Here is a 27,273-nt window from a genome sequence, read left to right as displayed (position 1 = left end):
GGTGTATCTAAACTTTGTAGATAATACAGGGAAGAACATTTTAATCTGCAAATAGATTATGTTCATTATTAATTTGTAATCATTTCACAACTATCATATAATATTAAAGCATCATAGGAGACTGCCTATTGGATTGTAATAGAAACTTTTATGACTCTAGACATTAACTTGTATTTTTCTAGTTAATGTAGACCCATACTTTTAAGCTAGTGCTATTGGTAAAATATATGATTACTTAAGTCTGACTGCCTTACTAATTTTGACCAGTTTATTATTCAGATATCCATTTTGGGGTTTACTCTTTCAATTAATTTTGGGTTCCATGGGCAATGAAATTGTTGTTGAGTATGTAAGATGTTGTAGTTTCTATGTAAGTTCACCTAAGTGCCTCTACCACTATTGATGGGCAAGGATATAAGTAATTTAGTACTTTTACTTGAAACTGTTATAGATCTACTGTACTGGATTTGTTTTCCTGACACAAAAGAGTATAAAACTAGAAAAACTAAACACTTTCAGGTATTAATTTCAGACATGACTGTAGGCCTGGTGCACAAAACACACTTATACAGGGAGATGAAGCTCAAGTAAGATGGTGGTCATACTGAGTTAAGGAGAAAATTATCAAAGTGCAAGATTATCATAGTGGTTGGAATTTTGTGGACAAGAATGTCTTGAGTTATGTATGGTGGGTGCAATGTGATTATGTGTGCGTGTTAGAGAGAGAATACTAAAAGCCTGGAGGAAATTCATTTTTGAAATGAATGTACCAGATGAGACTCTTTAAGGCTTAGCAGAGTTTGACTGCTATAAAGACTGAAGATGATGCTAAATGGCAATGTTGGAAGAAATTAGGTTTCCAGCAGAGTCAGGTTGCAGCAGCTTCACTAATATATCAGGTAATTAATTAAGAGTTCAGAAATAAGCCTTAGCAAAAAGAACCACACACAAAAGAGTAAAGGGAAAATGGTAGACCTACATTTGAAACCAAAATTGACTCATGCTAAAAATGTATGTGGCAGCCAGAAAAGAAAAAGGAAAAGAAAGGTGTGTGTGTGTGAAAGGAATCTCACAACAATCAAAGGGAGATCAGTAGAATAGAGGAAAGGGATCAGGGGAGAGAGGAAAGCAGGTAAAAGAGAAATACTCAAGAATAATATTGGCTAAGTTTTATCACTATATTGTACATATGTATGAAAACATAACAACAAATCCCACCATTATGTACAAGTATAATGCACCATGAAATATGGAAAAAAAGAAAAATACCAAACCTAGCCGGGCGCGGTGGAATATGCCTATAATCCCAGTGACTCAGGTGGTTGAAGCAAGAGGATCATGAGCTCAAAGCCAGCCTTAGTAAATCAAGGTGCTAAAGCAGGACAGTAAGACCCTGTCTCTCAAAATACAAAATAGGTCTGGGGATGTGGCTCAGTACTTGAGTACCCTGAGTTCAATCTCTGGTACCAAATAATAATAATAATAATAATAATAATAATAATAATAATAATACCAAATATAATATGATCAAAACAATTCACCAGTAATTAGCCTGCATGACACATAAAACAGAATATCCTTTATAGGAAGACAACATAATCCAGACTTCCTATGATGTATCATCTATAAATGACCAGAATATAATTAAAAAATTTTTTTTTGCTACCAGGGATTGAACCCAGGGGTGCTTAACCATTGAGCCAGAACCTCAGCCCTTTTTTGCATTTTATTTAGATACAGGGTCTCATTGAGTTGCTAAGTGCATCCCTTAGTTGCAGAGGCTAGCTTTGAACTCTTGATCCTCCTGCCTCAGCAACTCCTGAGTTGCTGGGATTATAGGCATGTAGAATATCATTAAATTTTGCCAGAATGCAAAGCAGATAGAAAAATGAGAACCACAAGAGAAAATATCACATATAAAAAAAGTTCCGTGAGCTGACACAGATGTTAGGATTAGCAAAAAAAAAAATTTAAATAGTTTTTATAACTAATTTCAAAGAGTGAGGCATGGTGAGTTAATGTATCATAGTGCACAAAATCTGGTGTTTTGGAATATACTGACCTTGGTTCAAATCTCTTTCAACTCATATCAAAAATAATACTGACTATGCAGAGTCGATATGCAAAATAAATGAGATGAGCCATGTGAAATCATAGTTACTGCACTGCCTAATAAATGTTACTTTATTTTCCTTTTCTCCGATTCTTTCCTTCTTGCACAGACATTAACTACCTGTCTCCATCAATCTAATTCACACTCTCAAGTTGTAGTCTGTAAAACTTTCTAATATATTTGTTTTTTTTATTGGTTGTTCAAAACATTACAATGCTGTTGACACATCATATTTAATACATTTGATTCAAGTGGGCTATGAACTCCCATTTTTACCATGTGTACAGATTGCAGAATCACATTGGTTACTTTCTATTATATTTGTATATATGTGTCTACACACACACACACACACACACACACACTGCATACTGTATTTCTTACTTGACTATAAATACCTCAGAGGATGTTCCAACTCCTTCATGGTGTGTATTATAGCTTCAGGATTCTTCCCCAACATCTGCAACATAGAATAACATATATTATACTATTTTTTGTCAAAAAATAGTATCACATATGCCCCCCAACACAAAGTACCCAGCATGGCAGTGATACATCTGACTGTTAGATCTCTGGACCCCTGAAGGTTTTTTTGTTGTTGTTTATTATTCTAGGGAATAGGAAATTTTTGCTTATATTAATGCAAATGAAGAGATGACCAAAAGCATATTAGAGACACTCCCCTTCAATATGTGTACTAAAAATATAACTAAAAGTTCCTTTGTAGGAGATTTGCAAAGGATCACTGGAATGTTTTAATGTTCATGTATTATAATTCTCTGCAAATGATTTCTGGATATTCCCATCTAAATAATGAAGTTCGAACTCAAGTTGAAAATATGTCAACAACCAAATATAATAGTTTGAAGCAAAACCAAGGAAGGTTTTCTTTAAGAAAGGAGGAGAAGAAGAAGAAAAATAAAACCAGAAAATGTGCAGGCCTTTTGACAGTCTAAAAAGGAAAATCCATATTATCTTCTATGTTTAGTTTTAGAGATTTATGTTCTGAGTCTACAGTAATTCTTCTAGCTTAAATAGTACATTGTGCACAAATATGCACTTAAATAAACTCTGACTAATCTAATGATCGTGAAAATATTTTTTCACATTATAGAGAATAAAAAACTTTCAAAAACTTAGTAAATGCATTTACTATTACTTATAACATCTTAGGAACTTGAACTGCATTTGGCACGTGGCTTAGAACATTGTTTGGGTTCCCATAACACTCGATAACAAAATGTTACCGAATAGATGCTGAAACACAAGAAAATATCTTCAGGACTTGATGGGTTCTTAACTTTTCCACTGGCTGCATTATTGTATTACATGGATCTCACCATGGTGGCTGGATGCTAACTTATTCCCAGGCACTGAGGTGGGATGGTGTGGGCAAAAGAAAACTAAGAAGCTTCCAGGAAACTTCATGCTTGACCAGTCCTGGACCACAGGGGGAAAAAATTACAGAGAATTTTGAACCTTTAGGAGTCACATGAAATCTTTTTAAATGCTGCCATCTTAAATTTTCAATAAATGAAAGATTCATGTCATGGATCTGGTTCATTCCTGCATTTTGCTTTAACTTGGATTGGTTCCTGCTTTTCAGTTCTTGATGGTTCAAGGTCAAATATGTTTTCTTTTAATGAGAAGTAGAGAGACTGGCTTGTATAGAACTTTGCCAACTTAAAAACAAGGATTTTTTTTCTTGTGAATAGAAAATTGTGACCTCAAGTGGTTATAATTATAAATGATAATAGAGTATTGTGCTAGGTGACAGGCAGTTATTTAAGTTTGAATCCTTATGAACTTATTTATTCCTAAGAGCAACACCATGCAATAGATATTATTATTTGTATTTTATAGATGGGAAACCCAAGGCAAATATATGTAATTAACTTGGTCAATATCATATAGTAAGCAGTTGAGTTCAGAGTTGAAGTCAGTGACCAGAGGATGGATAACAATCATGTGTGTTTTGCAGAAGAAACTCTTGGAGATGCAGGATATGTATTAGTTTCCTGTCATTATAATGAGATACCTGAGAATTAATTTTTTAATATTTATTTTTTTAGTTATAGGTGGACACATTTTATATTTGTGTGGAGCTGAGGATCAAATCCAGTGCCTCACGCATGCTAGGCAAATGCTCTACCTCTGAGCCACAACCCCAGCCCTGGTAATTAATTTTTAAAGGAAAAAAAAAGATGTATTTTGCCTCATAGATTTAGAAGATTCAGTCCAGGTGCATTATACTTGCTGAATGAATGTGTTTGAATGGATTTTCTCAAATGTCATCATTGGATTATAGCAAGGCAAACACAGGGCCATGTTCAGCTCCTCAAAGGCCACACTTCAACCTGCACTCATTTGGAATTTGTGCAGGCAGAGATGGCACAAAAAACAGCTGAAGTTAGGATTCAGAAACATAAGTGAAAACTGTGTAGTGAGGAACATTTCACAGGACTGTTACTGTAAAACACAGGCTTACCAGGATAAAACAGTATTTAGCATGTGAAAGATGTTTTCATACATCATCATAAAGTCCTATTTTTTTCAACTATGCAGATTGATTTAGTGAAAAGTAAAAAAAAAATACATGTGTAGATTTTCAATAATCTGGTTAACTGTGGTCATCAACAGTCACAATAATTACTGGAATTTTTTAGAATATCATATATTTCAAGATGAGACCTACTCAGATTGAGGTAATTGGGAAGTTATTTTATCAGTATCTGAGATTTAGAGCACTAACTTCAGTGGTTCTTAAAAAAATTGTTATATCTTAAAACAACACATGTTGGGGTATGTTATTCTCCACTATGTACTAATTCTATATTAAATCATTTTTGTATTGTATTGAATAACTTTACATATAGTATTTTAAGCAATCTTATGGACAATATTGAAGGATACACAGATTTAATTTTTTAAAATTTTCAGACTTTTGTCAAGAATCTTTTAATCCTCATTTTAAAGTGACAATTTTTTGTCATCCCGAGAGTTCTATTCATCAATACTCAAAAGAAAAAAAAATTGACAAAAGTGCATTTGTATGGTACTCTGTATTTCAGAGTGTTCTATATACCTTAAATTATAGACAGATAGATAGATAGATACGTAGATAGATAGATACACACATAGATAGATAGATACATACATACATACATAGATAATTTTTCAGAAAACATTTAGGGTCCCCTTCCTTTTTGTATTTTGATATCATTGAGAAAAAGCATTCATTTTTCACTAGGTAAAACGTGTGTTCTTAATTTGCAAGGATGGGGAGCTTTTTGTTTTCAGGGGTCTTTGATTTAAAAAAAACAACAGTGAATATCCTTTTTCTAGAAGGTTGATCAGGATGTAAAACAATTTGCCAAAAGAATGCCTTAAGGTACTGAGTCCCTCTAACAAATTAAGTTTTTATTTTACAAAATTTGGCATGATATTGAGGTTACAGAAATTCAATGACGACATTCAGCAAAATAATCAGTATAATTATAAACTGTTCATGATTACTCATTTTAAAACAAGTGATATCTGTTTGTAATAACTTTATTTGGGTTGGCAATATAATTTTAGTTTTATATAATTATGAGCTAAGGATGGAAAGCATAAAGCATGACTAATGTTTTAATTTTTACACATCTCTGGAATGTGACTATTAGATATATGCCTCAGCACCAATTATAAGAAAGCCTAAAAATTTTTACAAGTAATCTTTCATAATAAAATCTGTAGAAAGCTAGTTATCTGTCAAATATAATTCTGAGGATTTAAAAAATGAATAAAAATCAGAATAAATCACATGGAAAAAATCAAACACATAATAGCTATTTGAGTTTCAACTAAAATAAGATGATAAATTCATGCAATGTAATAAAAATGGGCTCATATTTACAAACTGAAAAATCTTTTAAACTAATAAAGCCCCTCAAAATTTTCTTTAAGAAGAATGGAATAAATATAATTTTTATAAATTACTTTTTTTCTATCATGACACCTTTTCACCATATTTTCAAAAAAAACTGATTTCAATACATCTTTTTTTAAAAATTGGTACCAGGCATTGAACCCAGAGGCACTTAACCACTGAGCCACATCCCTAGCCCTTTCTATTTTTTTTATAGTTTGAGATAAGGTCTCACTAAGTTGCTTAGGGTCTTTCTAAGTTGCTGAGGATGTCTTTGAACTTGTGATTGTCCTACCTCAGCCTCTTGAATCACTGGGATTATGGGCATGCACCACCATGCCTGTCTAGATTTTAATAATTTTTAAGAAAAATTCTTAGTAAAATATTTTACTCATTGTGGCCATTAATTGCCAACATAAATATTTAATAATGTTTTGCATTTGTGGTTGAGAACTACATGGTTTGATGTTACATGTCAGATATATTATTCAATGTCTCATAATTACAGAATCAATTTCCAAGGTGTTTAAAACTGTTGTGTATTAAAATTCTACAAGTTTGGCTATTTTATTACCTGATAGGTAGCATTAATATTACATTAACCTACTTTTGTACTATGCATTTATAGACAGTATTTAAAACAATCTTACAGAGAACACTTATTCTATTTTAAAAATTATAGATGCCATATATAATATTTTCATATACCTAAAACAGTTAAAAAAGAAATCCACATATATACAATTAAACAACTGAGTAATTAACTATTAATCAATAATATATTAACAATGCTAGATATTTTCATGGCTGAAATAAGAATCACCACTTTTACTAATATCTACTAGTACAAGTAAAAAATGTTTCCCTTTATATCAACCTATTTTATTGAGGAATAATCATTGTTTATATTAATATTAGGTAATAATTATACCTTTGACTTATGCATTACCTCATAAGGTTTACAGAGTGCTTCCCATGCATGATAAATTAAATTTTAGCCAGTTATAGCCTGATATACATAACAAGTTAAACCCTTAAAAACACATAAGTTTTAGCATACTCATTCTACAACATATCATAGATTCAAGAAGATATTTGAAATACCAAATGTCTCTCTTGCATCTTACAATAGTCCTATGACCTAAAATTTGATATCACATAAATTTTCAAGAACTTAACATTTGTATTTTGCATGTTACTCTACAAACAGTTTCAAAACTAAGAAAATGTACATCACAGGGAAACTTTATAACTTAGAAACCAACATTATTATTCCACCACAAACCTATGCTGAGATGTGTGGAATTACAAAGAGAAAGTCCAAACTGAAATATTAAACTTGCTCAGTACACAGACTAAACTGTCTAAATGAAAAAAAAAAGAATTAACAAAGGACAATTATGAATTGCTTATCATTACATATTCTCCAAAACCCAATCCTCTAGTTGGAAAACAAGAAATGTCATAACAGAGCAGTTGAGATGTAGGAGATACCAGCACTGAGAAGTAACCTGTGTCTCATTTAAGAATCCCTTGGTCTCATCCCCCCTCACTGTTACTGACCAAAACAGAGGACCCGTCACAGAAGAGCCCATATCTCTGTGAACAAACCTACAGGAGTAATGACAACACGACACCCAATAATCTTATTCCTACTTGTCCTTCAGGACTAACCAGGGGCATCAGCATGTCTAAGACACATTCTCTGATCACTGTCCCTCACTTCTGGATTAAATGTCACCTTTATATGCAAGTGGGTGTTAGCCCAATTATTGCAGGTAGAAAACACCACTAGAGTGATGTATTTACATTTTTAGTTTGAGTGCTTTGAGTGCAAATTTCCTGCAAACAGACAATTATTATTTTATTTTTATATCCCTGGGACCAAACCCAGCCTAGCACATAAATGCTCAGTAAATGTTTATTGAATGTTGAATGGAAGTTGAATGTAGATACTGTGACTACATCTGGCACATCTACAACACTAATGATTTAGAGGGAAGGAGAAAGAGTTAATTGCTTTAAAATGCAAAAAAAAAAAGAAATATTATTAATTGCATGTAGTAAAAATGCCACTATACAGTTTCCCTAATGGTGGAACTAAAGCAGTTATTATACCAGGAACCATTTTGAACCTACCATTATTGACTATGTAACACCTCTGAAGTATAAATATGGAGACATGCATCATTTATTATAATGAAAGTACTTTACTACCATTGACACTTTAAATCAAGATATGTGATTTAGAAAAAAACTATTTTTAGAACATTTCTTTTTCTCCCTGGGACTCCATATTTTATATGTAAAACTTATGTGAAGCTTTCAAAGTATTACATTATTTTTCTCTTTCCAGTTAAATATAGTAGTATCTTGTCACAAAAAAAATCAGAAATTATTTAAAATATTTATATGGAAAAACTGATATCACTGAATTAAAAACACATTGTGTTACAGATGGCTAACTCTCTAAAATAAAATTTCATTTTCTTCTTTTGAAAACATGATTTTCCAAAGTGAGGCTCAATTTAAAAACTACCTATGTGTTGGGGAGTTAGGGGTGTATTTCAGTGGTACAGCATTTGCCTAGCATGCACAAGGCCCTGGGTTCAATCCCTTATGCCACAATAAATGAATAAATAAGAGAAATTTATACAGGAGCAAAATATAAATATGCTTCACTAAGACATATGAAAAGATATTCTATATATACAAGATTTCTTTTCTTGCTTTCATTGTCTGTAATGTAGATTATAGTATTGCCTATTATATAGACAATTTGACAACTTAAAAGGGCTAATATTTGTAGCACTATGGAAAGTAGCTAGATTAATATGCTTGTTGAATAGAGCAACTGAAGTTCTCATTTTGATTTTGCATTTTATACTGTAAACTTAAATGACAACAAAATATTTTATTGAATAATATCATATGCTTAATAAAATTACTTTGTTTTTATGCAAAAATTCAATTATAGTTCTATAGATATTTTCCCCTTTATTAATAAATAATAATTCTCCAAGTAATACTGTTTGAAGCAGGTGTTTTATGAAGATTCTGACAAGTTTATTTATTATTATCTACCTAAATTATATACAATAACTAGAAATTACATGTTTTATGCAAAATTAAGATATATACTATCTTAAAGATGTTATTTGATACAAATAAACATAACGCCAATGTTTATTTTCATTCCCATAAAATAACATTGTTTTGTAAAGCTAATATATGATCAAAACATGCCTAGTTACAAATAAATTTATCTTCCTGAATGTAATCTTAGATTTCTACTCCAGGTCCATAACTGTTTTTCTAGATTCCTTGGGGCTGGATGTGCTCAGCTGCATAAACTGTATTTTATGTGACACCTCCAAGGAGGGTCTGAGGCTTGACTTTGCTATCAATTACAGTAGTTCTCTATGTCGTTATGTATCAGCATCACCACTGAGTAGGTTAAATAAAGAATCTACGGTGTTCAGATCTGGTTTTGCTGTCATGAGTTATGAAAACCATTTCAGTTTTCTGAGCAGCTTGAATTTCATAATTACAGATAAGGACTGTGAGGAACACATCAGAACACACAATTGATAGGTTCCCAAATGCTGCTGTTAGGTGGGGGCTGAGCCTTGATGAGCATTGATGAGTCTTGATGCTGGAATTTCAGAAGGCAGAAGTTAAGTCATTGGAATGACAATGGGAGACATTAAAAGCCTTCTGGTTGACATTGATAAAGGTGGTTTCAACAGATGGTGGAAATAAAATTCTTTTGGGAAAAGATTACAAGTAGAGGGGGATAGTGAACAGAAAATAATGGCAGTGAGGAGCCTGGCTGTAAGAACAATGAAAAACAGAGCATTGACAGCTGTGGCCAGGAAGGAGGCTTCCTTTTGTAGAGAGGCATCCCATCAGAGTTTTATGGTGATGGGAATGATCTAGCAGAGAGAATAGAGGCAGACACAGGGAATAAGCAGCTTGCATAGTGGCTGAGACTACGCATCTAGAACTAAGTGAGGGGCTTGTTTTGGGTGGGAGTGTGGGCTGCACCCATTTGGGCACAGGTGAAATAAGCCCACCCATGGTGCTGGGAGGGTGATTGTGGAGGAAGAGTCTTTGAACCTATTTCCTCCATGAAACAGAAAGCAGCATCATCATTAGAGAAGAAGAGGAGGAGAAGAGTTTGGGATTTGAGGAGAGAAGTGAAGACGTGAAATCATTTCTGAGGAAAGTGGATATGTGGATTCTTCAGCCACTGGCAACAACTTTGCCAAGCAGCTCCAGCGTGCACCTGCATTTGGGAGGTCATGAGTTCAGTGACGCCAGCCAGTGGAGCCACAGGTTCTCCAGCCTTTGCTGGTTTCACCACAGAAAGAAGAATTGGATTGTTAAAAGGAAACTAAGACAAAGGAAACGAGAGTCTAGTGAGTTGAAGGTATCTTTAAGAGACTGACTACAATAGTGGGCCATGGACAAAAGCTGAATAAGGAGAAAAACAAGGAACCAGGTGGTGGGTCAGGAGCAATGGAAATTTAACACAATCAAAAATTATCAGGATGGAAACTTGGCACACTCAAAAGTTGGGTGCCAGAAGGAATGAACAAGGACAAAGGCTGAGAGAGGGTGAGATACCTAAAATTGACAATAGCAATGGCAGATAATGATAATGAGAGGGTCCAGGATATGATAGAGCGAATGAGTGGGTCAGACAAGGTGGAATTCAAAACCAATAATAAAGAGCAGGTGAAGGAAAGGAGGGATCAGATTTGGGAAAGAATCACTGATGTTTATATTGATTTCACCAGGAAGATAAGGATTTAGGGAAAGTGCCTAAGTGGGAAGGGGAAAAGACCAGGGGATGGTCAAGCATGGCTTCAAGAACATGTGGATGAAGATCAGGCTGAAAACATGATATTCTGGAAGCCACAATTCTAGGGAGAATTTTTTTGAGGGGTGGTGGTGTGGCAGGTAAATTGATAGATCAAAATCTGTAAGCAGCAGAGAAGCAAAGACTGGTCCTGCCTCTTCTCTGGCCCCACAGGCTGAAGATCAAAGAAGCAAAAAATAGCATAATTACAAGAAAATAGCCTCAAAATAAAAACCTTCTTCTCAGCAAAAGAAACAATCAACAAGGTGAATAGGGAGCCTACCTTTTGGGAGCAAATTTTTGCCACATGCAAGTCTGATAGAGCATTAATCTCCAGGATCAGAACTCAAAAAAGCAAACAACCCAATCAATAAATGAGCTAAAGAGCTGAACAGACACTTCTCAGAAGATGATACATAATTGATCAATAAATATATAAAAAAGTTTAACATCTCTAGCAGCTAGAGAAATGGAAATCAAAACTACTCTAAGATTTCATCTCGCGCCAGTCAGAATGGCAGTTATCAAGAATACAAACAACAGTGTTGGTGAGGATGTGGAAAAAAAGACACACTCATACATTGCTGGTGGGACTGCACATTGGTGCTACCAAACTGGAAAGCAGTTTGGAGATTCCTTAGAAAACTTGGAATGGAACCAGCATTTCACCAGGTATCCCACTCTTGGCTTATACCCAAAGGACTTACAAATGGCATACTATGGTAATGTGGCCACATTAATGTTTACAGCAGCTCAATTCACAATAGCTGAACTATGGAACTAATCTAGATGTCCTTCAATAGATGAATGGATAAAGTGTGGTATATATATACACAACGGAATAGTACTCAGCATTAAAAAATAAAATAATGGCATTTGCAGGTAAATGGATGAAGTTGGAGAATATCATGCTAAGCAAAATAAGCCAATCCCAAAAAACTAAAGGCCAAATGTTCTCTCTGATGAGTGGATGCTGATGCATAATGGAGGGGAGAGCATGAGAAAAATGGAGAAACTTTGGGCACAGGGGAAGGTGGGGTAGGGTGGGGGTATGGGGGAAGGAAAGATGTTGGAATGAGATGGACATCACTACCCTAAGTGCATGTATGACTGCATATAAGGTGCAACGCTATATTGTGTACAACCAGAGAAATGAAAAGTTGTGATGCAATTATATACAATGAATCAAAATGTGTTCTGCTATCATATATACCTAATTAAGATTTAATTAAATAATTAATAAGAGAGAGAGAGAGAGAGAGAGAGAGTGAGAGAGCACGAGAGCACAATGTTGTGGGCAGCCAGAATGCAGAGAGCAGTGTTGAGTGAAATAAAAGGAAGAGAGGACTGAGGTCTTTCGAAGAGCATCTAAGGGTTCTCAGAGCCTTCATCTGGCCCTCCCTTTTCCAGCTCTCAGTCCTGGAACTCTTGTGCAGAGAGAGGCTGTAAATCATTTAAGGGCACAGAATTTGGACCAAGAGAGTCCGGTAACCAACCTTGGAACAGAGAAACAAACACTCTGGGACTTGGTTTCCTCATTGCTACAATAAGGATAATAATAATGCTTTCATAAAGATAAAGCAAATCTTAGATTTCATCTCATTCCAGTCAGAATGTCAGCTATTGTGAAGACAAAGAACAATAAGTGTTGGTGAGGATGTGGGAAAAAATGATACACTCATACACTGCTGGTGGGACTGCAAACTGGTATAGCCAATATGGAAAGTAATATGGAGATTTCTTGGAAAATTGGGAATGAAACCACAATTTGACCCAGCTATCCCTCTCCTCAGTCTATTCCCAAAGGACTTAAAAACAGTATACTAAAGGGACACAGCCACATCAATGTTACATCAGCACAATTCACAATAGCTAAACTGTGGAACCAAATTAAATACCCTTCAGTAGATGAATGGATTAAAAAATGTGGCATACGTACAAAACGGAATATTACTCAGCAATAAAAGAGAATAAAATCATTGCATTTTCAGGTAAATGGATGGAGTTAGAGAAGATTATGCTAAGTGAAGTTAGCCAATCCCAAGAAACCAAATGTTGAATGTTTTCTCTGATATAAGGAAGCTGATCATAGTGGGATAGGGAGAGGAAGCATTGGAGGAATAGACAAATTCTAGATAGGGCAGAGGGGTGGGAGGGGAAAGGAGGCAATAGGAGGTTAGAAACAATGGTGAAATGTGATGGATGTTATTATGCAAAGTACATGTATGAAGACACGAATTGGTGTGAATATGCTTTGTATACAATCAGAGAAATGAAAAACTGTGCTATATATGTGTAATAAGAATTGTAATGCATTCCACTGTCATATATAAATTAAAAAGTTGATTATAAAAAAAGATAAAGTGAATCAAGATAGAATGCACAGAGCAGTCTCTAAGTGGTAATTTAATAGATTATGTGTTCAAAGAACACCAGGTGGCATCCTGAAGATTTGCATGGCTTCCAACATAACAAGAAAGGGAACATTTTGGGAGACCTTATGAAAAAAAGCAGCAGTCAATATTTCCATTTGGTGTTAATATATTCAAAGAATCATTTTGCTTTGGTTTAGAAGGGTAACTTCAAAACTGGATTAAATGAAAACATAAAAGTTTAAATTTAGTGGCCAACCTCCCCTACCTCAGCCCTCGTGGGCCTATCAGTTCTGGTGAAACCCCTTCCAGCTCCTCCACATATCCCACCTCCTGTCTCCAGTCTCTCCCGTGTTTCCAACCTTGCTCCACTCTGCATCATGCTCTGTCCCTGAGCACAGATTGGTAAAATTCATTTAATCTGGCCCATTGTCTCTGTGTGGTAGAAATCTGGATGATGTCTCTCGAGAACTAACTCTTGAGCTTGTAGAGTGCACCTTCATGGCATTTGAGAAAGAATCTATCTCTTTTCTTAACTACAATTAGAAATTAAGTGGCTGCCTTCATATTAAAGCCCAGGGAGTTGAAGAGATCATAAAGTTTCATGCTTAGCTGTTGTACTTAGGTTTTTATGTAGAAGAGCTTAAAAAAGCTAAATACTATGTTTTATAATCAATTTAGTGAATGTTCACTTATTAAATGCTTATTATGTGCCTAGCAGTGTGGGAGCTGAATTGCAGAAGTAAGACTCTTCTTTTTCTTTTCCTTACTTTCTTTCCCTCTTTCTTTCTCATTTCCTGAATGTTAAAGAAGCAAATGTTTTGAATACAGTATTTTTTTTCTTTCACATTACTCTTACCCAGTATCTAGCACATTATCTGCTATTAATGTTCAATAAATATTTAGCAAGTTGACTTTTTTCTTTTTGAACTACTTTTTTCCCTCTTACAAACACATTAAATAAATTCAAAATTAAAGGGATCCATATGTCTTCAACATGAGAGATAAGAAAATCCAGGTAAATAGGAAGATTGATACTAAAAAGAAGAAAAAAAAACACATAGATAGTAATGTTGAAGATGAAGAATAAAAGTTAGATTATAAATGCATAACTTCTATGCATCAACCTGCAATTATCAAGATGATTTCAGGAGGGTTGAAGCAAGTATTTTTTTAATCTCATGAAAACACATGGTGTTGACATTAATATAGCACAGGTCTGGAAGACCTAGATATGGAGTAAGCCTCAAATGTTGCTTAACACACATGAAGTCTATGGATAACTAGTACTGTGTTTTGCAAAATAACATGGTTTTCTACTCAAATAAATTAATGTATTGCTAAACACCTTAAAATAAATTTTAAGCCATATGAAAATAAATTCATTGATATTCTGGAATAAGTGTGTGCTTTATATTTCTAGTTTTAAAACAAATTTATTAGTCATGAGGTACAAATTTTGTATATTTTGGATATTAAGGCTTCTCTTTTGGATTTCTTTGACAGATTTACCACTATTAATCAATATTTTATACCCTTAAAATTTTCATGTTAGAGTATATCTAAATTACTTAAGTTTGACTTTTCTTTGTTGTTTTTTACATTTTTTGTATGATGTCCACAATAATCAAAATATGACAGTAGTAGGGCAATTTCTTTGCTCTCGGTCTTTGCATGTAAAAGAGTACCCTCTCTTTGATCTGCTTTGTTCTTCTTATCCTGCTTCATTTCCCATCATATGACCTAATACCTCTTAAATTTATGTCACACATTTGTAAGTTGCCTGGTCTATTTCTCTGGAAAGGGAGCATTTCCTAGCTTTATTCACTGGCATATCAGAAGTCATTTTGAACTTTAAAGAAAGGGAAACTTCTTAACAGGAAGAAAATTTAGTTTCTATAGAGACATTTAACCTATATTTTTAAATAATAAGATTTAGATTAATTATATGGCATGTTTAAAATCAAATAGCAGTGCTAAGTTACAAAGCCATTTCACCAGATCTATAATATTTATGGATATTATTCTTGTTTTAGTAAGGTGGTTCAGCTTCAAAGGAGCCTCATTAGGTTTTCAAGGCTTGATGAGCCTATTTACAAATTAACATTAAGATTTAACAAGTTATTTTAGGAAATTCATTACATAGCTATTGCAATGTCTAATTAAGATGGTTTAAAGTAAGATTATATAAGATTATGAAAATTTTTGTTTACATTTATTTTTGTTAACATGTGATTATTTTTTATAACTCTTCATGTGCAGTAGGTATATATGCTTTCCGACTAACTGTCCAGACAAGCTACAGCTTGTCTGTAATAGGTGGTATCTGACAAACACAGGAAGTCTTGAAGCATTCCCCAACACATCCCCCTCACTTTTATAAACACCCTTTCTTCTCTTGTTTAGGGGTTTTTTAATTTCTTTTTTTAAAGCTCTCTCAATTATGAATTTGAAAGTCAAAGAAAGAATAGGTGGAAAAAGTCCATCAACACAAAATACAAAATTTTGCATGGAATTTAAGAGATTTACAGAGCTCTTAAGTCCCATCCAGAGACTGGCTAGGGGTCATGGATGTCATATTAGTGTCTCCTGTTCTTTTCTGTTAGTTTCCCCATAGTACCCTTGCAACTGCCTTCACTTTAACCAGCACTGAACCATTAGAGGTGTCAGTTACACATTTCAAAATTGTTGAACCTTTTTGTACAATGCCATACTTGGGGGAGGGGGGCTAAGGAAAAAAGTTTAATTGAAATACATTATTTTAAAAAATTCTCTAGGAAAATATTTCAGGTAAGTTTCTACCCATAAGACTCTCAAGGTTTAGTATAACATCTATTTAATTCTCTTTAAGAGTGACAATTCAGCCTGTTATGTTTCTATCATTCTGCATGAAAGGGAAAGTTGGCTACTTGCTAAATATGGAGTATTGTAATAACAACAATTCAGAGAAAAATATGAACAATAGATGTAGGAAAAAATGTGCAAGGGATATGGGCAACAACTAAAGATAGACAATAAGTTAATAAGCTGGTGAATAAGTTTTACCTTGCAGATGTCTAGTAACAGTCCTTACCTCCATCACTCCTTTAACAGAAGCTTATCGACAACAACCATATGCAAGCCCCAGTGGGAGAAAGAAAAATGGATGAAGTCAGGCTTGAAAATCAAATTTTCTTTGAGGAGTCTAGAATATCATTCAGCCTGCTAATGTTTAATAAGGCTAAATTATTGTACATGTTCATTACTATTTAAGGGGAAAGACTAATATTATAGGTACAGACTCTACATCCATTAAAAAGTTATCTACATCACTTTCTTATTCATCCAAATCAAGCTGAATTCTGTGTGAGCTGGTAGCAAAAACATAGGAATTCTGTCTTGAATTAGAAAAAAGGGAGAAATGTAGTTTCTAACAGAATTTACCACTGTTCTCTACATGTATTTCAGATATTTTTTCTGCTCTAATGGAACATCAAGGTAGAATTTCACCACTTTCTTATATTCATAAGTATGTCTGAACCCATAACTTAAACACAAAGAAAAATAAAAGTGAAAGCAACTTTCCAAGACAAATATTTGAAAGCTCTTCATAGACTGCATGCCTGTAATCTCAATGACTCAGGAGGCTGAGACAGGAGGGTTGCAAGTTCAAAGCCAACCTCAGTAACTTAATAAGGCCCTGAGCCACTTCAGGAGACCCTGTCTCAAAATTTTAAAAAAATAAATAAATAAAAGAAGAATGGGGATGAGCCTCAGTGGATAAGCACCCCTGGTTTCAATCCCTAATACTACTACTAGTAATAATGAGTTTCAGAGGAAGGTATTCAATTAGGATTGCAGAAAATGATTCAATTAGGATTCCCCTTTATTCAGCATTCCAAAGAGAATAAGAGCTTCCTCACTGAAGCAAGGAAGAACATAGAAGCAGTGAGATAGCCATGATTATTATTATGATTAAATAAAAATAAAATGAAAGCTGACATTTCTCTATTTTACATTTAAGAACTAAATATCTACCAATGAATAAAGATAAAGGTCTAGTGGGTGTTATAAGTCTTATATTAAAAATAAAATTACCCTCATTGATAGGTGAAATTGATCTGGCGTTTCACAGAAGAAGATAAATGGATTTTTAAAAATGTTTTTCTCCTCCTTACATAAGACACTTCAACTATTTATATTATTTAAAAGTTATTTCTCATGGAAATAGAATCAATTTTATATATGTCTGAAGCACATTAATGAGTATTTTGAACTTCTTTCCCTCCACCCAAGTTATAAGTCAAAGCAAAGAAACTCTGAAAGCTATTACATGTAGAAAATGGTTTTCTCTTTGAGGAAAAAAGTATTTATGGGCTGCTGCTAAATTTAACAGAGGCAATACAAATTTAGTGTGGCTGATTTATGCATAGGAGCAAGGTTTTTGTGGTGGTCAGATAATGACATAGAAAGTTCCTATTACAAGTTTCTGGTACATTTTAATTATGAATATTTAAATGTTTTCTCAATTTCGTGTCAGCCACGCTTCCCATAATGCTTTCCACCTCAACTTCCTTGAAGTTTTCATTTTACTTTGAGTTGCACTCTCAAAATGATATTACAAAAACAACAACAACAAAAACAAGATAATCTTGAATATGCTCTACCTAATAAATATGATCTGGACATTTCAACATTACTCCACTTGTACCAGAATAAGGATGCTTAAGGCAAATCTGCCACCATTTGGGCATCAGGGCTCTGAGTAAGAGTTATATGTACTTGCAAGTTTAGAATAGTTTTAAAAATTAAATATTATGGATAATTATATTGAATCATAGTTTTCAACTATAAACCTAAATAGTTCTAAAGCAAGATTTCTATTTTCTTATATTTCACATTTAATCTACTTCTTACACTATATTATGCATTTAAGTTTTTTTCTTCCTGATGATGAATTACATCATTCTAATACCTCAGGAATCCCCTCTCCAAGTCTTAACAGCCAGCCACTTGCTGCCCAGTGTTATAGTTGGTCTTGACTAACAGCTTATAACCTTGAAACTATTTTCCCTTTTGGTTTTAGTAGCAAAAAGATGGTAACCACCTAGATGTGAAGAAAAACACCCAAACCAAGAGCAAGCCTAATGACACTCTAAGTTGACATGTAAAACTATGTACTTATTATGTGTGATGTGATGTTTTGAAGCATACACACACACACACACACACACACACACACACACATATCATGGTAAAATTAAATCTAGCTAAATGTTTTATCCCACACAAAGCTTACCAGTTTTTCTATATAAAATTACTATGAGGTATCTCATCAAAATCCTGCACTTGGGTTTATTTTCCATTCATCTTTTAGTCATAGAATCCCGGAAGGCATCTCTGCTTACCTTCCTGCAGGGCTAGAGCCACTGTCTTCACTTTCCCATTGGTCATTTTTACTTCTTGAAACTGGGGGCTGCAGAATTCCAGCAGCTAGTGGATCAGCATCGTTTTCTTCTCTACCAATCCATTCTCCAATCACTGGGGGCCTCAGAAGAGAGGAACTGAATTCCATTGTTTCCTTAAGAGAAGAAAAGAATGTGCTGCTTTAGATGGCTTTTTCTTGTTCATGGACAACAGGAAAATAACCCTGTCTAGAGGGTTGGCTGCTCACTCAAACCAAAATGTTCTTTTCTTTCTCCTGAATTGACCTAAAACTTCAGTTCTCCTCATCTCTACTCAACTTCTTGTTCTGTGTGGTTTATGCTGATTCCTGAGGATCACTGTGATACAGGATTTAGTAGTAAAATCTTGGATTTGGATTTGGAAGGTTACACATGTGTTCTCAGATGAGGAGTAGGACTAGCATTCCTGGTGGAAGGAGGAGGGTGCTTTAGGGCCCACAAATTGAGAGCGTGGTGTCACTCCTGGAAATAGTACATAATTTCTCTGGAAGAAATTGGGTTGGGGTCAACAGACAAAGTGAAGAGGCAATAGGGCCAGATGGACACATCATCTCCAATTGTGAAGACTCCTGGACTTTTAAAGATCCAGTAGAGGTATGTCATACTAATTCAAAAAATGTTAATCTCTTCTCATAGATTTAAAATGAGGTAACTCATTCAATTGAATGACTTGAACATGATTCAGCTATAAAAATTGTGTTGCATGAAGATACTGAATATATGTAATTGCTAGGGATATTTTAAGTGAAAAAAGGACAAGTTAAAAAGAAATACATATACATTGATCTAATTTTCGTTTAGAATTCACATGGATTGACACCCATCATTCATTCATTTTCTAATGTCCATTGATTCTTAGTATGTGCAAAAAGCTGCTCTTTACTAGGCAAAACATTGAGTAAAACCAAAGTTTTATAAAGGTTTTATTTGAAGGGAAGAATTGAGGGTGATCTTAAACTTTTGATTTGGTATTTCCATGTCTTTTCAACATTTTATGATAAATATAATCTGGTGATTTTGAAAATAGTTTGATCTCAGAAACACATGCTTTATTTAAATTATGTCTAATGATAAGTTTTAGTATTAGAAGTGTCTTGAACAATTTTGAAAATGTAGATCTTGTGTTCTGAGTCTTTACAATTCACAAATATATAAATCCAATACATGATACAACAAAAATAATAATATCATATATGTAATACAATGTGTAGATAAATATAATTTCAAAAGCAGCATATAAAAAATAATGTAGATAATATTTGATAAGAATTTATCAAATATAATTTCAAAAGAAGCATATAAGGAATGATGTAGATAATATTTGATAATAATTTCTCCAAGTGTGAATAAGTAATAAAAGGTAGTTGGATACCTAAATACTGTTTTAGCCTATGAAACATAGTAGATGTACTTTAATAAGAGTGTGTGGGCTGGGGATGTGGCTCAGGCGGTAGCGCGCTCGCCTGGCATGCGTGCGGCCTGGGTTCGATCCTCAGCACCACATACAAACAAAGATGTTGTGTCCGCCGAGAACTAAAAAAAATAAATATTAAAAAAATTCTCTCTCTCTCTGTCTCTCTCTCTCTCCTCTCTCACTCTCTCTTAAAAAATATTTAATAAGAGTGTGTAACTTTTTTTTTAAAGAGAGAGTGGGAGAGAGAGAGAGTGGGGGAGGGAGAAAGAGAGAGAATTTTTTAATATTTATTTTTTAGTTCTCGGCGGACACAACATCTTTGTTTGTATGTGGTGCTGAGGATCGAACCTGGGCCACTGGGCAGAGATCATTGTCTGGCTTATAGAGCTGAGTACTCCTGTCTGCATCAATAGGGAAACATTTTAACATTCAAGCTCTAGAAAGAGTTTGAAAATCAACTACCATCAAGACCTTTATCCCTGGCTTTAATCACCATTTTCATTAGCCTGAGCCTGTGCAGTTCCTTTTCCATTTCTATTATTCTCAACCAAGGACTTGTGTTTCCAAATCTTTGTTCTTTTGAGCCCCTAGCTATTTCTTCCCATTTTATTCCACTGAACTCCACCTCATACTCAATCTGTCCACCCCAGGCTCACAAGTCCTTGCCTGAAGTATGGCCACCTCTTTTTGATTAAGCCAGAGCTGCATCCTGTCTGCATTCCATCACTTCTAAGCAATTCCTTGTTCCTCCTTCTATAGGGGATTGTAGGCTGATTATTAAATCAGATTCTTGCATATACCCTGTTACTGAAATTTACTTCCCATTTGATCCCCAACTGGGGTAATTTTCAGATTTTTGAAAATATTCACACATGACTTAAAGCTTTGACAGCACCACTAAACCTCACCATCTTCCACCCATGTCAAGATACAATCACAGTTACTTGCTTTTCTCCATTTCTTTCATCCATCTACTCCTATGGCCACACCCTAAAACCTGCCATCCCCCAAACTATCCCTTTTCTGATGCTTTATATTTCAGTACCTCATTCCTTACCCACTTTCTTTGGTGATGTTTGTCACTCATTGTCTTCTCTTCAGTTTTTGGGCAGCTCCCTTTTTGCACACTCTATCAGCAATTCTCTGACCTTTCATCTTTTTTTCTATTGAGCCTAGACCTCTTCATCAATTCTACTTTTCCTGTAAATCCATTAGGCTTATCTCATTACATATTTCATTATATACTCCAGTTGGCAAATCTTGCTACAGAAACCCACAACTTAAAATATATACCATCCTACCTCTGGACTCTCATCAGATACTGAACATATAATTGGATGCTATTTTACCATCCAAGTGACATATATTATGTTAAAAACTGAACTTATTCTATCAAAATTTGTTTAAGCTTGAGTGAAGAAACAAATTGCTGTTGTAAGATGTTTAAAATCATTATCTTTTTTTGCATTTATAAATGAAGAAATGTCATGCTATATTTGGCATGGTATCTTCTAGACCAAGAATGGAAAATATACTTCTTTTTCATGCCAATTTCAATTGCTTAGAGTACCAGTAACTCATTTGTATTGACAACTGAACACATAATGCACAATTTGGTTAACAGGATTTGGACATTAGAGTATTAGAGAAGGTAGACTGTTTTCCAAGCAGTGCTTAGGTGATATGTATTCAACCATCAGGTTTCAGCTTAAACAGTATTTCCTCAAAGACAATTTATCTTGAAACTTGATCTAGATCTTACCATGTGGTCCTTATCATAGCTCTTAACTAATATCCCTGCCCTAATAGACTAACAGTTTCCCTAAGAGAACTTTTCTATCATGCTTACCATGGTATCCTATGCTTAAGTGTCTAGCAAATGCTTAATAAATATTTACTGAATAAGTTGCATGATTCTAACCTGCAAACCTGCTTTGCACATACATTTTCTAGCCAAAAGAAGCCATTTGTTGTCTCCCTACGGACACCATATATCCCAATTTTCATTCCTGCCATTTGCTCAACACTTATAAATGAACCTTTATTAAAGACACTTCAGTGCCGTTTGTTAGACACTTCAATATTTTACATTTTCAATGTACATTGTACAAAAATTTCTATAAATAAATAAATTTGTACATGAAAGTAATACTTCCTCTTTCACATTGCCTCTCAGAAGCAGCAAATTCACATATTTTGTGGAAGTAACATATATCAGTTAACTGTTGAGGACAAAACAATGGATCAATGATGACCTCTGGAACAATGATGACCTCTGACAGGAACATATGACATAGGTAGCCATTTGGCTAATATCTCCCTTCAGCTTTTTGGCTAAAGAAATGTACTTTGAGATTTTTTTAAGGACCTTATTTGTTTCAATGTAATTTTCAGTGAATTACACATTGGCACTCACAAGACAGTTAGCTACAGGTCTCAAAAGTGCAAACACACCCAGGTCTAGGGCTAAATCTTATGTAGTCCACACCCAGTCCCGTCTATGTGAAGGGAGGGCATGGATGGGCCTGCTCAGGCTCCTCAGTAGACATGAGCTAGCCCTGGAAGGTGAGAACTTGATCTTTTTTACCCCCAATGTACTATTATATTGGCAGAATTAAAACGTCACTATTGAAAAATCCACAGGTACCAACACCAGCAGCCTTTGCCTTAATAAAAAGCCTCAGCTAACAATCCGGCGACATGGACAAGATGACATTTGCTTTTAAGAAAAAGTGAGCTTCAGAGAAGGGAGAAAGGCCTACCGTCCTAACTCATGTCTTGTGGTGGATTAGCAACCTTCACTTCATCCCTCAAAGAAGCAAGCCTCCAGGGAAAAGCCCCTCATGGCAAAGACACATTGCAGGAGCCACCAACGCAGGCTAAATGTAACTGCGAAGAGCACACAACACCAAGGACTCCCCGTCCTTCCTAACCCACCAGGAACCCCAGGAAACAAATGTCTTTTTTGTCTCTAAATTCCCACCATGCACTAAGGCACCAGAACTATTCCTAACCCCCCTCCAAGGAAACAGCAACCTGCAGGAAAGGCCAAGGAGGCGTCTGGGAGCTCCGTGCTGCCTGAAGGGCACACAGGGCAGGGCTGAAGGTCTGCGGGGTCCGCGTCACACAGCCTCACTATAGAGTACAGGCAAAGCCCCCTGGGGAAAGAGAAGGCCGTGAGAGCCAAGTTCCAGCATGACCAGCTGTGGCAGCTAGTGTAGCTGCCAGGGAGGCCAGGAGGACAGTAAGGGATCACCTTTTCCATCTAGGGACACCGCCGGCTTCCTCAAGGATGTCGGCATTCTATTGTTTGCTGGGGTAGAGGGACCTGTCCCTGGCCCCACTGCGAGGATGATGTGGAGAGACTCCTTGGTCGCCCTGGCTGGGATCCTGGCCACATAGTGCACTTGGCTGTGTGCTGTCCCTGCATGTGGGCTGAGGGTGGGGGGCCTGTTCCTTGGAGTAACTGTCCACATCAGCATTGCAGTCACTGCACCCAAGAGGGCCACTGGGTTCTGAAGGAGAGATGGGCCAGGTCAGAGACACCCCCACAGAACAGGCCACCCACCTGCACCCAAGTGGGGGTCCTGCCCCCGGCCTGCAAACGCCCCTTCCCAAAAGACCTTCACAGAAAAGGCTGGGCACATGCCACACCATTAGTGGAGATGGGGTCCCTCTTGCTCACATGCCCCAGATTAAGCTAATCTTGTACTTAGTGACTGTAGTCACGCTACTGTGATCAGAGGAAAAAAAAAGAAAAAAGAAAAACCCCAACAATTAGGTACCATGCAGGGTTAAGAGTTTTCTGAACTATTAGAAATTTAACCTCAAAACAGCCCTGGTGAACAGATACTAAAACCCCCTATGTTGCTTATTATTCTGGAAAATTCTTGCTCAGGTTTACTGTACCATAAATAGTAACTAAGAGACACACTCCTCTTTCCCTTCAGCTGTTTCTGACAGTGATCCTAACTTATCGAACTGGGAGGCTTACTGCTAAGCCCAGATGGTGACCTTCTGGAGAGACAGGATGTTGAAACCTCTGCAGAGCTTGCACAGACCAGGACTGAGCTGAACAACAGAGGCCTGGGCCAGCAGCTGCCTCGTTCACCTGATGCTCCCTCCTACCTAACGCCAGACACCTGAATAGGGAGCTAGAGGCCATCTCCACCTACGGAGGACAGTCACCTAGATAGAGCTCCATCTCACTGTGTCAGAGGCCTTACTGTTGCTCTCGATGTGCTTGTTGGCCCAATGGCCACCCTCAGTCCTGATTGAGGTTTCTCACCAGTCAGAAAGGGTCCCCTGAGAAGAGAGGTAGCTTGGAACATCTGGTGGCATAATAGTTTCATCTTCAAGGAGATAAGACAATGAAATATTTAGGATTGCGGTGACAACAGATGCAGATGCGCATTCACTGTCAGGCCCCGAACAGGATCCCCTGGCAACAGCCATCGAGTCTGCGCAGAGACCAGGAGTTGGTGCAGGTAGGAGGCCCTCCCAGACCCGAGCTGAACCTGAGCCCAGGTCAAAAGCATGTGAGACCACAAAAGACAGGGAAGAGTGACAGGAAGGGAGACAGAACTAATAAATCCACAGCACTGTGATGCTTCAAGGACAATCCACCTCCGTTTATGAGGAGGACATCAGCAGGAAGTTCTTTTTTTTTTTTTTACTTGTCAATAGACCTTTAGTTTATCTATTTATATGCTATGCTGAGGATCAAACCCAGTGCCTCACTCATGCCAGGCAAGTGCACTACCACTGAGCCCCAGCCCTAGCCCCAAGGCAGCTCCATTTCTGGCTCTGCCCTGACTATGAACCCAGTGTCCGCAAGACCAAGGGTTCAGTTCTCCAGAACCACATTCCCAGAGGTCCTGGTGTTCCCAGAGCATGAGAGCTCTTGAAGAGTGTGGACCTGGCTTCTCCTGCCCTGGAAATGAACGGCCACCGTGCTCACCTGTGTTGGTGACACTGTACTCCTCGCTCTTCTTCCTGGTTTGGTAGATGATGCACACCCACACCAGCGACATAAGAACAATGCTGCACACCACGGTAATGGTGAAGATGCCATGGTGGTCCTTCCTGCAGCCAGGCGTGGGCAAGATGCTCAGCTGGCTGTGAGCGGGCTCCGTGCCCAGGGTGTTGGACATCTCGCAGGTGTACTGGCCCGCGTCCTCCACCACCACGTTCTGGACCACCAGCAGCTGGTTGTCGGAGGTGAAGTGGTGCCTGTCGGTGAGGCTCAGGAGGCAGTTCCCCTTGAGCCAGGTGATGCGGGGGGAGGGGCTGCCAGTCATTGCACTGGAGGGCCACCATCTCCCCCACAGACACCACGAGGTCTTCCAAGGGTACCACCAAGGACGGGGTCTCTGCAAGAGATCAAGAGACAGCACACTCACTCTGGGGCCTCAGTGCTGTGGTCTGCTTGGTTCTCTAGACATGGCATAATCCCACCTGAGGGCTTCCATCAGCGTGGCAAGCTTTTCAGAAGATGGCTGATCTCTGGTCATAAAGGTTCCTGTTCCCAAACTGTGCTGTGTCCCTGTTCTTGACTAAGACCACACCCCTCCTGCATGCTCGTTGGTCACCAGTTGCTCAAGGTTCTGGCACTGCACTGGCCTTTAGGGGCCGGCTCTGCCCTCTTCTGCTCTCCTGCCCAGGACCCCATCGCTTGGTCACTCCCACAGTGAATGCCATACAAGATGCGCAGGTTCTTGAGTCCCTTGAAGGCGCCTTTGGTGATGTGGCTGATGGAGTTGTGGCTGAGGCACAGGATGCTCAAACTGCCCAGCTTGGCCAGGCTCTCCTTGTCCAGCCACGTGAGGTTGTTGAAGGACAGAATCCAGGGGAGGTGGAGGGGCACAGGCCATTATCAGGCTTCACAGACTTGCTTACAACAACCCATGGGATCTCCGTGGGCAGGGAGCATCTCACAGTGGATGTGCAGCTAGGTCATCCACCTGGCCTAACAACAGGGATGGCTGTGCAGGTCCCAGTGTGGTTAAACTGTGGGGATGGCACAAGGTCATGCAATACAAAACCTCCCTGCTGGTGTCCAGGCTGGTCCTGATTCAGACTTTTCTTGGCAGAGGCCCGACACCCTGGATAGGCCCCTTGTGGGTCAGATGCTGCCACTCCATGCACTGGACAGCAGAGGGCACCATGCATCCCTGCCTGGGACAACCACTGCAGGGCCTCAGCCTCAGGCTGGAGGCTCTGGCCTGAGTGTCACCTACCCTCCCTGTGAGCAGGACAGGACACACCCCAAATCATCCATTTAGCCTGCATGTGAGACTCCAACCCTCCTCCCAGACACCCTTGCATTTCTGACACAACCCTGGCGCTGGTCACTTGGCATACGGGTCACCTCTGATTGAAAAATGGGAAGTTTGGGCTGGGTCAGGAAGAACAAAAATAGTATCAGTGAAGATTAATGGGTTTTTAAAGGGGGCAGCAGGCAGCCTTCTTTCCCTGCTGGAGAAATAAGTCATGGTTTCTGTCAGTCACAAGACCTGGCAGGAGACCAAAATTATATCCTCACCTGCAATTAAGGAATTTGGCTTAGGGGAGGGGCGGGAAAGCAACCCTCAGCCTGCCTCTGAGGTGACCTGAGAACGGGGCAAGCTTCTAGGACTGGTCAAGGCGTACTGCAGTGACCCCCGGTCCCTCTAAAGGGCACAGCAGACAGCGATCCACAGCCAGAAAGGGGAGCAGGGAGCTCAAAGCCCCATCAAGGCTCTGGAGCACAGCTTCTCCCAGGAGGTCACACACCCTCTGCTGAGTCACAGGACAGTGGCTCCTCACCCTAGGAACTAGACAGGCTCAGGACTGTGGGACTCAACCTGCCCTGCTTCCCCAGGGCTCCTGGACTAGGACAACAGAGAACCACGTGTCCCTGGAGTTACCTCATGCGGTCCTCACCTGAGCAAAGAGTGTGCCATCTGATACCACAAAAGGGAGGAAGCAGCACCCTAAAGCACCAGGAGGGCGAATCTAACACCCCAAGTCCAAGGGCAGTGAGCGGGGAGGGAGAGGCAGGCTGTTGCATGGCACACGCTCTGACCACTGACCCACAGAGACTGAAACGCCAGGTCAGCAGAGGGATGCTTGTGGGCCCGAGATGCAAGGGACACACAACTGGAGGGACCGGCTA

At 37.7% G+C, this 27,273-nt stretch overlaps 1 protein-coding gene across 1 annotated transcript; it reads right to left on the bottom strand.

Annotated features, from left to right (window-relative positions):
* Positions 1 to 2,531: 2,531 nt before the first annotated feature.
* LOC143389209 (uncharacterized protein C8orf34-like) lies at positions 2,532 to 25,211 on the bottom strand. The gene is made up of 3 exons (XM_076842416.2): positions 25,078 to 25,211; positions 18,647 to 18,819; positions 2,532 to 2,573 (listed from the first exon to the last, which is right to left on the bottom strand). Exons 1-3 carry the CDS (start codon positions 25,189 to 25,191, stop codon positions 2,546 to 2,548), a joined length of 315 nt encoding a protein of 104 aa, XP_076698531.1. The 5' UTR covers positions 25,192 to 25,211; the 3' UTR covers positions 2,532 to 2,545.
* Between the last annotated feature and the right edge of the window lie 2,062 nt (positions 25,212 to 27,273).

Source organism: Callospermophilus lateralis, unplaced genomic scaffold (genome assembly GCF_048772815.1).
Source record: "Callospermophilus lateralis isolate mCalLat2 unplaced genomic scaffold, mCalLat2.hap1 Scaffold_550, whole genome shotgun sequence".
NCBI lineage: Eukaryota > Metazoa > Chordata > Mammalia > Rodentia > Sciuridae > Callospermophilus > Callospermophilus lateralis.
This window is presented reverse-complemented; position numbering and strand designations above follow the sequence as displayed.

Coding starts and splice junctions, on each gene's coding strand:
- LOC143389209 (XM_076842416.2), bottom strand. CDS start 25,191: ATGGCATCTTCACCATTACCGTGGTGTGCAGCATTGTTCTTATGTCGC. Junction 18,820..25,077: donor GTACAGTGTCACCAACACAG/GTGAGCACGGTG, acceptor TCTTCTCTTAAG/GAAACAATGGAATTCAGTTC. Junction 2,574..18,646: donor GGCTCTAGCCCTGCAGGAAG/GTAAGCAGAGAT, acceptor TCTATGTTGCAG/ATGTTGGGGAAGAATCCTGA.